This window comes from Artemia franciscana, chromosome 13, assembly GCF_032884065.1.
Source record: "Artemia franciscana chromosome 13, ASM3288406v1, whole genome shotgun sequence".
Classification (NCBI taxonomy): domain Eukaryota; kingdom Metazoa; phylum Arthropoda; class Branchiopoda; order Anostraca; family Artemiidae; genus Artemia; species Artemia franciscana.
Window position 1 is genome coordinate 32,361,193 of NC_088875.1, and position 13,200 is coordinate 32,374,392.

Here is a 13,200-nt window from a genome sequence, read left to right on the forward strand (position 1 = left end):
AAAATTACAAGATTTTACATTTTTGAAGATGGAAGCTAGAAAACCATACTATATGATTTTCTGATATGCTGGATCTGATGGTGTGAATTTTATTAAGATGCTTTGACTTTTTAGGGGCGTTCCCGCCCTTTCTAAGAAATCATACGAATTTTCTCTGGCTTGTAGTTTTTGATGGGTGTATGAATCTTGATGAATTTTACTATATATATCCGGAGTCAGCATAAAAAGCCAATTCATTTGATGTATCTATTGTTTTAAAAAATTCGTTTTTTAGAGTTTCTATCGCTAATTGGCTGAGCTGGTCCTTACTTACAGTTTGTTACCACAAACTATTTGATTAACTAATCAGGCTTAGAATCCACCATGGGCACCGGCAGGGGGGGGGGCATGCCCCCCTGAAAGTTTGTGACTATAAACTAATTGTAAGGGAACCAAAGGAAAGAGAGCAGAATAGGGAAACACCCTGGAAAAAATGTTGCCCCATTGTTCGCTGTCTGCTAATAGGATTTGACCCTTAATAAGGAAAATATTAGCTCTAATTTGTGACTGAGTGACCCCTTTCCAGTTTTCCACATACATTTTTCAATATGATTTGGTTGGAGAAAAAAAAAATCAAATTCTTCATAGTAATTAATGATAAGTTAATAACGATCCTTGACAATAAAGAAAGTATAAGACCCTAACCATTGATAACATTAAATCAAAGAATCAGCTTTTTACAGTGACCCTAAATATATATTTGTTTATTAGTAATCAGTGCAGTTATTAGTGCACAAGAAAGTTCGTATAATGATAGAAAACACAAGGAAAACAACTTAATCCGGGGCAATTTCGGTAAAAATATTCCGTCAATTTTTGCTTGCATTGCAAGAGCAGATACATGAAGCCACTACATCAGAAATGTTTCCCCTTAACGGAATACTGGGAATTTCTATATTTTCCCCCTGAACCGATACTTTTTTTGTCTTTTATTAGAATTTTTTTCCATGAGCGATTGTATTTATCTAGTTGTCACTTTGAGAAAATATTAAATTTTTTTATAGTTATGAAGCATAAAAGTATCAAATATGTTAGTTTTTGTATTCAAAATTGAATTAAAAACTTTTATTCGATTTTCTTAATCTTAGTTTCAATGTTTTACTTTGAACCTTTCAACTATGCTGAACAAAATAGTTATCTCATAATTTTGATCTGATGGTTTTGGGAATTATCCAAAAGGGATGATCATCTTGGGAATCATCTTAAAAAGGGCACTATAAATTTTCATTTCCGTTAGAATGGGTCCTTTTTCGACGTTTTATGCCCACTGGACCGATACGATCACCCCTGGAGAAAAACAACAAAAAATAACAAGAAATTAACACGCATCCGTGATCTTTTTTCTAAAAAAAAAAACTTATGTTTTTACAGATATGAGCTTAAAAACTCTATAGCAGGCTCTTTGATACGCTGAATCTGATGGCTCGATTTTCATTAAAATTTTATGACTTCTAGCCCTTTTTTTCGAAAATGAGACAAATTTTCTCAGCTTGTAGCTTTTGATGGGTGAGACAATTCTTTTGACACATCTATTGGTATCAAAATTCCGTTTTTTAGACTTTCGGTTAATATTCCACCGGGTTACTCCATACTTACAGTTGTTACCACAAATTGTTTGACTACCTATCAAAGTCTAAACAGAGATCCTTGAAATATTGATCGTTTTTTCTACGTTACCGAAAGTATTGTATTTGTAAAACTTTACAGTTTCATGAAATGTAACAAACAAATAGAAAAGGTTTTTCAACTAAAGTAAGGAGCAAGTTTAAAACTGAAAACAAGTTGAAGTTATTCTGTATATAAGGGGAATTGCCCCCTTCTCAACACCTTGCTCATTAAACATAAGTGTTTAGTGCTTTGAAAAATCTTTTTTTTTTTCAATTGTAAATTTTCTTTAAAAATTTGGACAAAAGCCAAACTTCGCGGTAAAGAGTAAGGAGCCAAGTAGGAGACAGTCCCTTCATATAAAGAATAACCTTTTGAAATAAATTTCAAATTTGCTCCTTGCTTTCAGTTTAAAATCTCCTTTTTTAATTTAATTTCTTATTGTTTTCCAAATCATACCCAGGCCTAACCAAGACATAATTTGAGGTACGGGTCCATTAAATCTCTGGTTTGTTGCTTTTAAAATGTGTAAATCAATAATTGTTCGTTGACTAGTACCGTCCTACGTTTAAATTTACATTCTCAATTTTAGATACAGTTTGAATACAGCTTGAATGGCGATGAATAGCAATTTTGGTAAAAAGTCCTTGTTAATATTATTACTAAAGAACTTCGATTTGATGAAAAGGAGTATTGTTGTTTGTACAGAAGGAAATTCAATGAGAATTTTGATTTTCTACATACCTGAAGCAATCACAAGCACTATCCCCACCTAAACAATGACTCACCACCACTCGTTATAGCTGATACGCAATTACAGATCACCAAACGTAGCCTAATTTCATTACAAATAAACCGAATCAACTTGGTTGAATCTAATTCTGCCATCATGTGACATTGCTTCTTTTGCAACTAGGAAGCCTAAAATATAGCAATTGCTTCTTTTAAATCAATTATCTTCTCAGAATTTAAAATGAATCGCAAATCCGTCCTCTTTGGGGTAAAGTCGTAGTTTAGATAAAATTGCAGAAAACAAGAATTTTCCCTGGCCCAATCTGTATTGAAGATTGGAGCTTGAAATATCTACTGTAGGGTCTCTGATGTGATGTATTTAATAAAAGGATTTCCAATAAGAACGCTTGAGTTTTTGGGGGTGTTTCCCCTGTTTTCAAAAATGAGGCTACTTTCTCAGATTTTTGGTTTTGGGTGAGCAACAATAATCCGAACGAATTTTATGTATTTAAAATCAGTATAAAAAGCCAATACTGCCGTTTTAGCAATTGTCATGAGAATTTCATTTTTAGCTTTTGGTGAATATTGGCCCAAGTCACTTTTTGCCTCCAATTTTTTTTTTATCACAAATAATTTGACAAGATTCTCTGGTGACGAAAATTTGTTTGAACCTGTTCATTTTATTTAATTTAATAGGGCAATAAAAATAAAGAGGGTTAATTTGAGAGCTGAATAGTTAAGTTTAAATTTTGTTTTTCTTTCGCTATTCTATTTTGTTTTTTAATGTTTAAATATATAAGGGATTTAAGTTCCAGGGTGAGAATTGTCTTGGTATGGAAAAGGTACATTTTACATGGCCAGTATAAAATCAAAACGTGTATCTGCGCAAGGAGAATTCTTTTTGAGTATCTCTATTCCTTCTTTTAACATATTTTGAGGCATAGGAAATTGCATAAAGACAAGTCTTCATCTGATATAATCTTGGAAAGCATTAAATCTGTCTGTAAATTTGGTTTGGGTTTGATTTTCTTTTAAGATTAAGTGCATAATAATTGAATGTATTATTGATTAAATAAATTGATGCGTGTGCCAGGAATCTTTGTCGTTTAAAACTTATTGTATTTTATTTCATTTTACATGCAATTAATGATTCTTTTTATTTGAGACTTTGTCTAAAATTATTTCAAAATAAACTTATTCCTACGAAAAAAACATCCTGAAATATATTCCATCACTCCACCACCACTGCTATTTTGGCGTCTGCCCCCCTCCCCCCTGGAAAATTTTCTGCCGGTGTCCTTGGAATCCACTCTCAGAAAGGGTATTGGTGGCAGGCATAGATATTAATTCTATGACAATGCCTTATAGGTATTTCTTAGACCCATATAACAAGACTTCCATGACTTACGGGGATCGGTTTTTTTTGGAAGTAAAGATTCCCTACTAAAAATCTAGAGAGCCGTGACAGATACAGCTGCTGACGAAACTTGCTTGACATTGACTACTGAAACTTGGTCTTGTGATCCCTACAAACTGGCTTTATTCTGTAGTGGCTGAATCAAGGGAATGTCATGGCATTTGATCTATTGATACGGACTTCAGAAAGGCCCAATCCATGTGTCTCTCTATTTTACTCTCAACTTGGAGAAGATCGTCAGGGGTAACATACAGTTTCTACAAACGCGGATTCAGGTATGTGGTAATGTTGACAAGTGTAATCTGAACAAGGCCCATAAGCCTAGGAGGCATTTTATCTGTCCAAGCCTTTTGGAGGCTCTCAGCAACATTTGAGAGCCCGCCATCACTAAATGTAGTTTGAGAACGGGCTATGTCATCTTATGGATACAGCTACGCATGCTATGTATCAGCATATATGAGTCAGTATTTTTCTGCTCTGCCTTTTGCGAAACAATTTTCCATCTTGGAACTTTTCTTCTGGACGTTCACCGGTAAATACCAGAAAAAGCGAAAATAGTTGTTTTTGATATCGATATTTACGTTTCGACATTCAATATCGATGTTTGGTGTGGTATATTGATATCCAATATCGCCCAACACTAGCAGCTAGTAGTTGGGTTGCATCATTCTTATTATTGACAAACACAGAAAATCGTTTTGTTTCTATGGATTGCAGTGATCTTTCCACTTTTATTTTTATGCAAAGTTAATTTGTCTCTAAATATTATGCTGTTATAGTTATTAGGTATAAAAACTTAAATTTTAATGTCCTATATTTCTGTTTTAATGAAATTAAATTCGATTTACATTGTTTCTTTCATTTCCTTCTCCATTTAAGGTTTTCCTTTAATCTTTTACCTCTTTTCGCTGGAATTTCCTTACTCTTGTTCCTTTGCTCCTGTATTCCTGTATCTTTTCTTGTTTCGTTCATCTCTTTGATCCTGACTTCATTAATGTTTTTGTTCCAGGGTTTCTTCCTCCTAGTGTTGCTTTGTTCTCGTGCTCCTGTTTTTTCCTCTTTTTTTGTTTCCGTGAACGCTGTATCCTTTTCTGTAATATTCAAAATCCATGTATGATATATCATTCTTTATCATCCGCATCATCTCTTGCTCAAGGGAAGGAAGAGATGTTTTTTTTTGTATGCCCATTTATGAATAAAGGCTATGTTTGCAAAAGAATTGACACACCGCCAAAAAACACAGTTCCTCTTCAAGCTGGAAGCTTAATACCTGTGATCATTTGCTCCTTCGTTATTGTGTTCATTCGCTACTTTCGCCTTCGTTCCTGTATCTTTTCTTGTTTTATGCCTGTCTTTGATCATGTTTTCGTTCCTGTGCTCACTCCCCTCTGTGCTACTTCTTATTTGTGTTCTTATCTCTTTCCCTGTTTTAGTTCCCGTGAACGCTTCGGTATTCTTTTTTTATGTCTTCAAAATCCCTCCCTGCTACATCGTCTTGAATCGCATATATCGTCTGTATTGTAATTTGCTGAAGGGAATGAAGTTTTTTTCGTATTGTGTATGCCCATTTACACGACTCAAAAACTATGTATGTATGCCCATTTTGTAGCACAACTGAAAAACTTCTAGCAATGTACTTTTTGTTGCAAAAAAATGCATCTCATCTTAATTCGATCACATACGACTAGAACTTTTAATTTCCAATCGAATGGTCCCCTTTATAAGTTTTTTTTACCACCATTTTTATACAATGTGCATGTGATAGAATTGGAGATGCCTCGAAGATACTTCGTTTATTAGTCAGTGGGTCTAGACTCAGCTTAACGCGGAGATAATTTTACCCTCGATTAATGGCCCTCAAAAACTGCTTGTACAAACACCTCCTCTTTTCTACCAAGCTTAAAGCGTTTTCGCTAACATTCCTAGCTGCGTTTCTAACCTCCTCCTCCCTAAGAAGTTTTCAGCTACCTTGTAAGCAGTTTTTTTCTAAAACCATTCTATCCATCTTCTACATTGTCAAATTGTAAGCTTTCCAGTTTCATTTTGAACTATTACAGGAGACTGCCTAACTTCCTGGTTGGCAGTTGCCTTCCTGAATTTAGCATTTAAATTAACTATGAGCACTAGTAGATGGCGATCTTTACTTTTAATATCAAAAATAAAACTCCTATGTGCCCTATATGAAGTCTGCCAGTCTCAGATTTACAATAACATAATCCGTAAGTTTGGCCGTTTTAACTTCATATAAGTGCCATGTTAACTAATGAGCCATTTTATGATTAATTAAAACAATTTTTCTGTCAAATGAAAGTAAAGAACAAAATTAAAACCAACAATTACACCGTAAATGCTAAATTTTTATAATCAAAGAGTTCGTGGTAACGAACTGTAGTAAGGAGCGACCCGGCTCAATAGTAACCAAAATTCTAAAAAATAGAATTTTGATACCAATAGCGACATCAAACGAATCGCATTTTAATGCTGATTTTAAATATATAAGTTCCATCAAGTTTAGTCTTACCCATCAAAAGTTATGAGCCTGAGAATATTTGCCTTATTCTAGAAAATAATGGGAAACAACCCCTAAGAGTTATAGAATCTTAATGAAAATCACACCACCAGATTCAGCGTATCAGAGAATCCTATAGTAGAAGTTTCAAGCTCCTATCTACAAAAATGTGGAATTTTGTATTTTTTGCCAGAAGGCAGATCACGGCTGCGTGTTTTTTCTCTTTTTTTTAGGGGTGATCGTATATTGGAGGGCACCTAGTCCCCGTCCTACGCTAATTATTTTCCCAAAAGTCACCGGATCAAAATTCTGAGATAGCCATTTTCTTCAGCGTAGCCAAAAAAACCTCATAACTATGTCTTTGGGACGACTTACTCCCCCACAGTCCCCGTGGGAGGGGCTACAAGTTACAAACTTTGACCAGTGCTTACATATAGTAATGGTTATTTGGAAGTGTACAGACGTTTTCAGGGGGATTTTTTGGCTGGGGGAGGGGTTGAGAAGAGGGGGATATGTTGGGGAAACTTTCCTTGGAGGAATTTGTCAAGGGGGAGGGAAATTTCTATGAAGGAAGCGCAGGATTTTCTAGTTTATTAAAAAAAAACGAAAAAATAAATATGAATAAGTTTTTTCAACTGGAAGTAAGGAGCAGCGTTAAAACTTAAAACGAATAGAAATTATTACGCATATGGTGGGCTCACCTCCTCCTAATACCCCGCTCTTTACCCTAAAGTATTTTTTAGTAATTTCAACTATTTATTCTACGGCTTTTGTGATTCAGGGGTCATTCTTAAGAAACTGGGACACAATTTAGGCTTTAGTGTAAAGAGCGAGGTACTGACGAAAGGGTGAACGCCCTCATATACGTAATAAAACCATGAGAATACAGAAGTTCGTTACGTAAGCTAATTTGTAAGTTACATATATCTTTACTAATAAAAACAGTCATAAAAAATTAAAAGCTCTAGTTGCCTTTTTAAAGAACCAAAAAATTGGAGGGCAACTAGGCCTTTTCCCCCGCTCCTTTTTTCTCAAAATCATTCGATCAACACTATGAGAAAGCCATTTACCCAAAAAATATAAATATGCAAATTTCGTTTCAATTATTCATCTGCGGAGAGCCAAAATCAAAACATGCATTGATTCAAAAACGTTCAGATAATTAAAAATAAAAAAAACAGGTTTTTTAACGGAAAGTAAGGAGCGACATTAAAACTTAAAACGAACAGAAATTACTTCGTATATGAAAGGGACTGCTTCCTTATCAACGCCCCGCTCTTTACGCTAAAGTTTTTTACTGTTTTAAAATGTAGAGTTAAGAGAAAGAGTCAAACTTTAGCGTAAAGAGCGGGGCGTTGATGAGGAAGCAGCCCCTTTCATATACAAAGTAATTTCTGTTCGTTTTAAGTTTTAATGTCGCTCCTTACTTTCCGTTAAAAAAACCTGTTTTTTTATTTAATCCTTTAAAGATCCAATTAAATTTCGGCCTAATGAAAATGAATAAGCCTAAAATCTTATAAAATAGTGTTTCATAACAATGTATTATTTTTGTGTTTTTAGGTGGTCAAGTGCAAAAGGGATTGGTCGTATAGCCAACCGTTTACAAAAACATTTCGTTGGCGACGTGTTAAGTTCTGTTCTGGATCTTTTCACTGTCACAGAGGCAGATTCCGCTTGGCATGGTGGTTGCCTCGCACTAGCAGAATTAGGTAAGCTTGTGTCATAACAGAATCTGCCTCGTGGGTACACATGTGCTCTTGTAAATATGTTTTATTGTCTTCAGAGGGGTGGATCTGATTGTCTTTCAGGGATTTTACTGCTAATAACTGGGCTTGTTTTGTACTTTTCAAAGGAAACTGCTTGTGTGTTGAAGCAAAGATGATTTGGTTTGATGAAGCCCCTATTTTTTGGCTTTGTCGTTTTATTCACACATCCATTAATTTGCAAAATGCTTGTCTGGTACTAAATAAATTTATTTCTCACGTTCAATAATTTAACACTAGCATTGGTTAAATTTCAGGTATTACAAGAGGATTTAGTATAAAAGTGAACACAATAGCTTTTAAACACTGAGAACAATATGCTAAATTGTTCCTAAGGTGATTGATTGTTATTAAATTATAAGCTCAATTGAATGTTAGTGAAAGTTTGTAACTGATGCGAAGGGTTCAAATCTAGAGTTTAACTTTAGATCTGTTTGGGTTTAACTGTAGCTACATCTATGGCTATCTGTTTTTTTTTTCAGTAAAGTGCAAATTTTATACTGGTTTTGAGAAGGCATGGGGGTTTTCAGCCGTTATCATGTTAATTTTTGCTCGTTTTGAGTTTGACTCCGTTACATATTCCGCTTGGCATGGTGGTTGCCTTGCACTAATATTTTATGAATTCCAAGTAATGTCTAAGTTTGATTTTAGATTTTAGTGTGCCATTTAGATTAGATTTTTAGATTTAGTGTGTAGAACGGAATTCAGCTTTGAAAATTCATATTTTGAGAGTTGAGTTTTTGAACTTTGTGTTGACTCTAACACTGAATCTTTGTGTATAGATGTTAGAATACATTGTGTTGTCTCAATTTTCAGAAGAAAAAAAAACAAGCGAATTTAAATCCCCCTGTTGAATGAAATTTCTGGATGAAATTTATATTTTATCAAGTGTAATCTAATTTGATAAAATATCAAATATTTTATCAAAGCAAAGAATAACCTGACATAAAATCATTTAATTTCTGTGAAAATAACATTTAATCCTTAAGGTAACATTTTTCCTATGATCACTTGACCTTTCAATTTATAGAAGTTAGTTGAGGGATTATTTTGATGTATGTTTTATGATTTTTGTTCGAACCAAATCTTGGAACTATGTTTTAAAGTGTATCATCTCCCCTTCCTCTGTAATTCTACTATTAGTTTTATCGAAAAATTGTAACGTTTTTCAATTAATTCTTTGAATACGGTAGCTAATTTTAGGTAGAAAAACAAGTTAGCCCCCTTTACAATAAACCCCTATATAAAGAAATATATAGACCTTAATCATTGAAACAACCATAAACACAAATCAACTCTATTGAACCCTTGTGTATTTATGGACACTTTCCAATTATAGGAAGGCGTGGTCTTTTATTACCAGAGAGGCTATCAGAGGTGATACCGCTACTCTTGAAAGCTTTAACGTATGATGAACTTCGTGGAAGCTTCTCTGTTGGAAGAAATATTAGAGATGCTGCTTGTTATGTCTGCTGGTCTTTTGCTAGAGCCTATGACCCAGCAGTTTTAGCACCATTTTTAGATGATTTAGCTCGTGGTTTACTCATTACTGCAGTATTTGATAGAGAGGTATGCATTTACTTAGTTTATTTGGTTACTTATTTATTTACTGAAGGTTTTTCCCCTGTTAAAAATGCCATTTTTGGACAAGCCTACTGGTGTTCCTTGTACCACAAAGACAGGTACCTATATACTTGCATTTGTCAATTTCATATTTAACCACTCACCGAGCCAAGTTCATGATATTACATAGACCCTTTTAGAATCATCTAGACTTGCCTAAAGAATAATTTTTTTTTTGGTTTTTGGATTTTTGACTGCAAGGCCCTATATTAGATGCTACAAATTACAAGAAAACTAATTGAAGATGCCAATACACTTTGAAAATATCGAAATATACATCAGTCCCTCTGTTCGTTTTTGTCATAAATACTGAAAAAAGAAACTAATTCTATTAGGAATGAAGTCTACTAAAGAATATTCGTTTTTTATTATGTTTAATGTTTTTGTTTATTCTTTCACGTCTGGAAAATATTTCAGAAATTTTTATTTAAGAAACTTCTGCTAATCAATTCCATTGTCAAACATGCTCTTTTAACACATCTTCCTTCATACAATTTTTTGTTTATGGATAACTATTGGGATTTAATATAAAACGAACCTATCGTCATAATCGTGAACCGGACCTTTTTTTTTGACTGGGTTTGAAATTAAAGCTAAAATCGAGAAATTGGTCGGAAGTGTCTTGTCCAAAATTTTCCGCAAGAACTGCCCGAGATTTGTCGCTTGTCTTCTAACCGAGGTTGTTGTCCTTGTGAAGCAGCAGGTTGATTTACATCATCCTGCACGTCTCGCATTGAATGTGAATATAGGAAATGTATTATTAGTGGACTTAATACCACCCAAAGCCTTATAAGAAGATAGAATCCACACGACGGTGCTTTTATAGTCACTTAATGAGCTATTTCCTAGAAAATTGAAAGAAACGAACGATTTCAACATTGATTTTCCTGAAACCCTAAATCTTCCTGTCAGTCTTTTTTTCCAGAATATTAGATTCCGTTTTGGCCAGTTTTTTTTCAGAACGTAATAATTTTTCTAATCTCTCCTGCCCAACTGAGCTATAAAACAACATTTTTTTTAATACCCTTGTTACAATCCTAAAATTAGGGCAATTACCTTCAAATCAACGAATATTCTATTTATGTCTGTTATATTGAATTTTTCCAGGATAGATTTAATAGTTCCATAAGACTCTTTCATGATAAAAGCTCCACTTAATATTATAAAAGGAAGTTTATTGCCGATACGCAAAAGTATAACTTATAAACTTAATGTCGAACCATCGAGAAATCAACACCATTCTTTTGCTGTATACTCAATACCCAAAACACTCATTACACCCTCAACATTAAAAAAAAAAAAAAAATACCAGCTGATCACCTTATGAAAAAAGAAACTTTTTGCTGTTCATCTCGATTGCAAAAGTAACACATTTTAGTTTTTAGTTCTGGTAAGTTCGTTTCCTTTAATCGAGAACCCAAAAGTTATGCCCTTTGTTTGGCAAATTTGAGTTACAATAAGTACCAGTAGTGCCAATTTTCGAAAATGTAGACGGGGGGATGTATTTTTATACAATCTAGGGGAAAATATATTTTCAGAAAATTTAGGAGGGGGCAATGAGAATGGTATTTTTCTAGTTGTGCTTTTATCTTTGAAGACAGGGATCAAACCCTCGCTATCGCTGTGGTGACTTGTCGTGTTTGTGCTAAAACCAAGTTTTACCAGCATTCCTGATATTCTCCCCTCTTGAATGAGGGCTGTACCTGCTATGGTACTATCTGGAGACACCTTAGGTTGAGTACACCCTTTTTCTTTTTATTTTTGAGGAAAATATCAAGAAAAGGTAGGTTTCATTAAGAATGCGGAAAAAAGGTATTTGTTTGAAATTTAGGCTCAAATTTTCGTTGCGATACCTTTTATATCAGTAAGACAAGATTAATGCATATGTATAAATGTATGTACGTTTAAACTGTTCATCACCATCATCTCTACCTGTGATCCGCTTGAATGCATAAATTTGTTTTTTTCAATCAGCAGCTGATTGAAAAAAGCTGATTTTTTACGAATCAGCAGCTGTCAAAGTCACTGAACCAATTTATGGGTCGAAACGTGTCAAAATTACTCGAGACCAAAAATTACCATAAATATTCTAAAAAGCCGTAGCTAGCAGTTGACACTGTTTAGAGTCAGTGGTGGATCCAGGAAAGGTTGGAACCCCCCCTTACTAACGTAGTGATGGATTTGGGGTTGGAACTGCTTACTCTGGTTGGGGTTGAGGCGATTTAATATTTTAGCGTTATTTTTTGTAATCGGTTTTTAGTAGTGGAGTTATAAACAAGTTTTTAATTGTTAAGAGTGTATCTTTTTCCAAACAAGTATGAAACAAAGTTTGAGGTACTTTGTGTAGTATCTGTTAGATTTTACTGGTGACTCATACTGCCTAAAAGTATTTAATTAAATTTAGGTTATCAGGGGAATCTGTCCGTATTACCACAAAAGCCAACTGGTAGGTGAAAATCTTCATTTCGTATTAAAAAGGAGGGAAAACTTGAAATCAAATTTTTTAGGCTTTTGAAATAGTATTTCAGGATTGGACTGTCACAACAGGGCTGAAAAAACTTAATATTGAAACTTGTTTTTCCCGTCAAAGATTTCTTTTCGTGTCTTGCTATGATACAGAGCCAAAGAAATTGATATCATTACTTTTTCAGGCTGTCATAAAATTTGGGTTTGCTTTTTTGGCGAACCGGGATGGTTATTACAACATTGTTGTTTTTTAGAGGATTTGTATAATATAAATTAAATGTGTGAGAATCGCAAATATATTATTGATTCGCGTTTTGGATTTCGATTAGCAAATAGTTGCCACTTTACTGTGTATTTTCACCTTATTGAAGCTCTGCGTTATATGACGTATCACCGCCTGTGTTCCTCCTAAAGCATCAAAATAAAGGCCAAACTCTTTAGAAATATCTCAACTTCAATAAAGGTTCGTATGCCCTTAGAGCTAAGTATATGAGTCGAAATACCCCTTCAAATGATAAAGTAATCATTTAAGAAAAATTCATTTTCAAGAAATTGTTTATAAAAGAAGGCAAATAATTATGTGTAAATTTTTTTTTTATCTAGCCGGTCTTGATGGGTATCTGCATTCTCAGTTTAAATCAGTGGAATGGCATTGGTTTTTTTCAAACATTCTCTTATAAAATGTTGAAAAAAAAACCTTCGAAAAAACAAAAACTTTAAAATCCAAAGAAATTTTAACATCTAAACTTTAAAACTAAAATCTTTAAAACGATAAACTTTAAAATAAGATCTTTTAAAAGTAAAACTTTTAAAATAAAATAACTAAAATCTAAACTTGAAATCTGATAATTTGAAACTAAAAACTATATCTAAAGCCATAAAACAAAAATTTTAAAAAACTTTAAAATCTACTTTTTAAATTAAGAGAAAATGAAACCTAGTCTTTACCGGAAAAATATTTAACAAAACATTAAAATTTTAAAAATGACGATTTAACACTAAATTTTCTAACACTATTTTTAAAATTGAAAATGAAATTAAAATTT

General features: G+C 33.5%; 1 protein-coding gene across 3 annotated transcripts in view; it reads left to right on the forward strand.

Moving 5' to 3' along the window:
- LOC136034809 (tubulin-specific chaperone D-like) overlaps nt 1-13,200 on the forward strand; it is a 76,050-nt gene that overhangs the window by 37,673 nt on the left and 25,177 nt on the right. For all 3 annotated transcript variants that reach the window (XM_065716230.1, XM_065716229.1, XM_065716231.1), the window contains exons 7-8: nt 7,863-8,011; nt 9,405-9,634. In XM_065716230.1, coding sequence (XP_065572302.1) covers nt 7,863-8,011; nt 9,405-9,634 — 379 coding nt within the window. The remainder of the gene's footprint in view (nt 1-7,862; nt 8,012-9,404; nt 9,635-13,200) is intronic.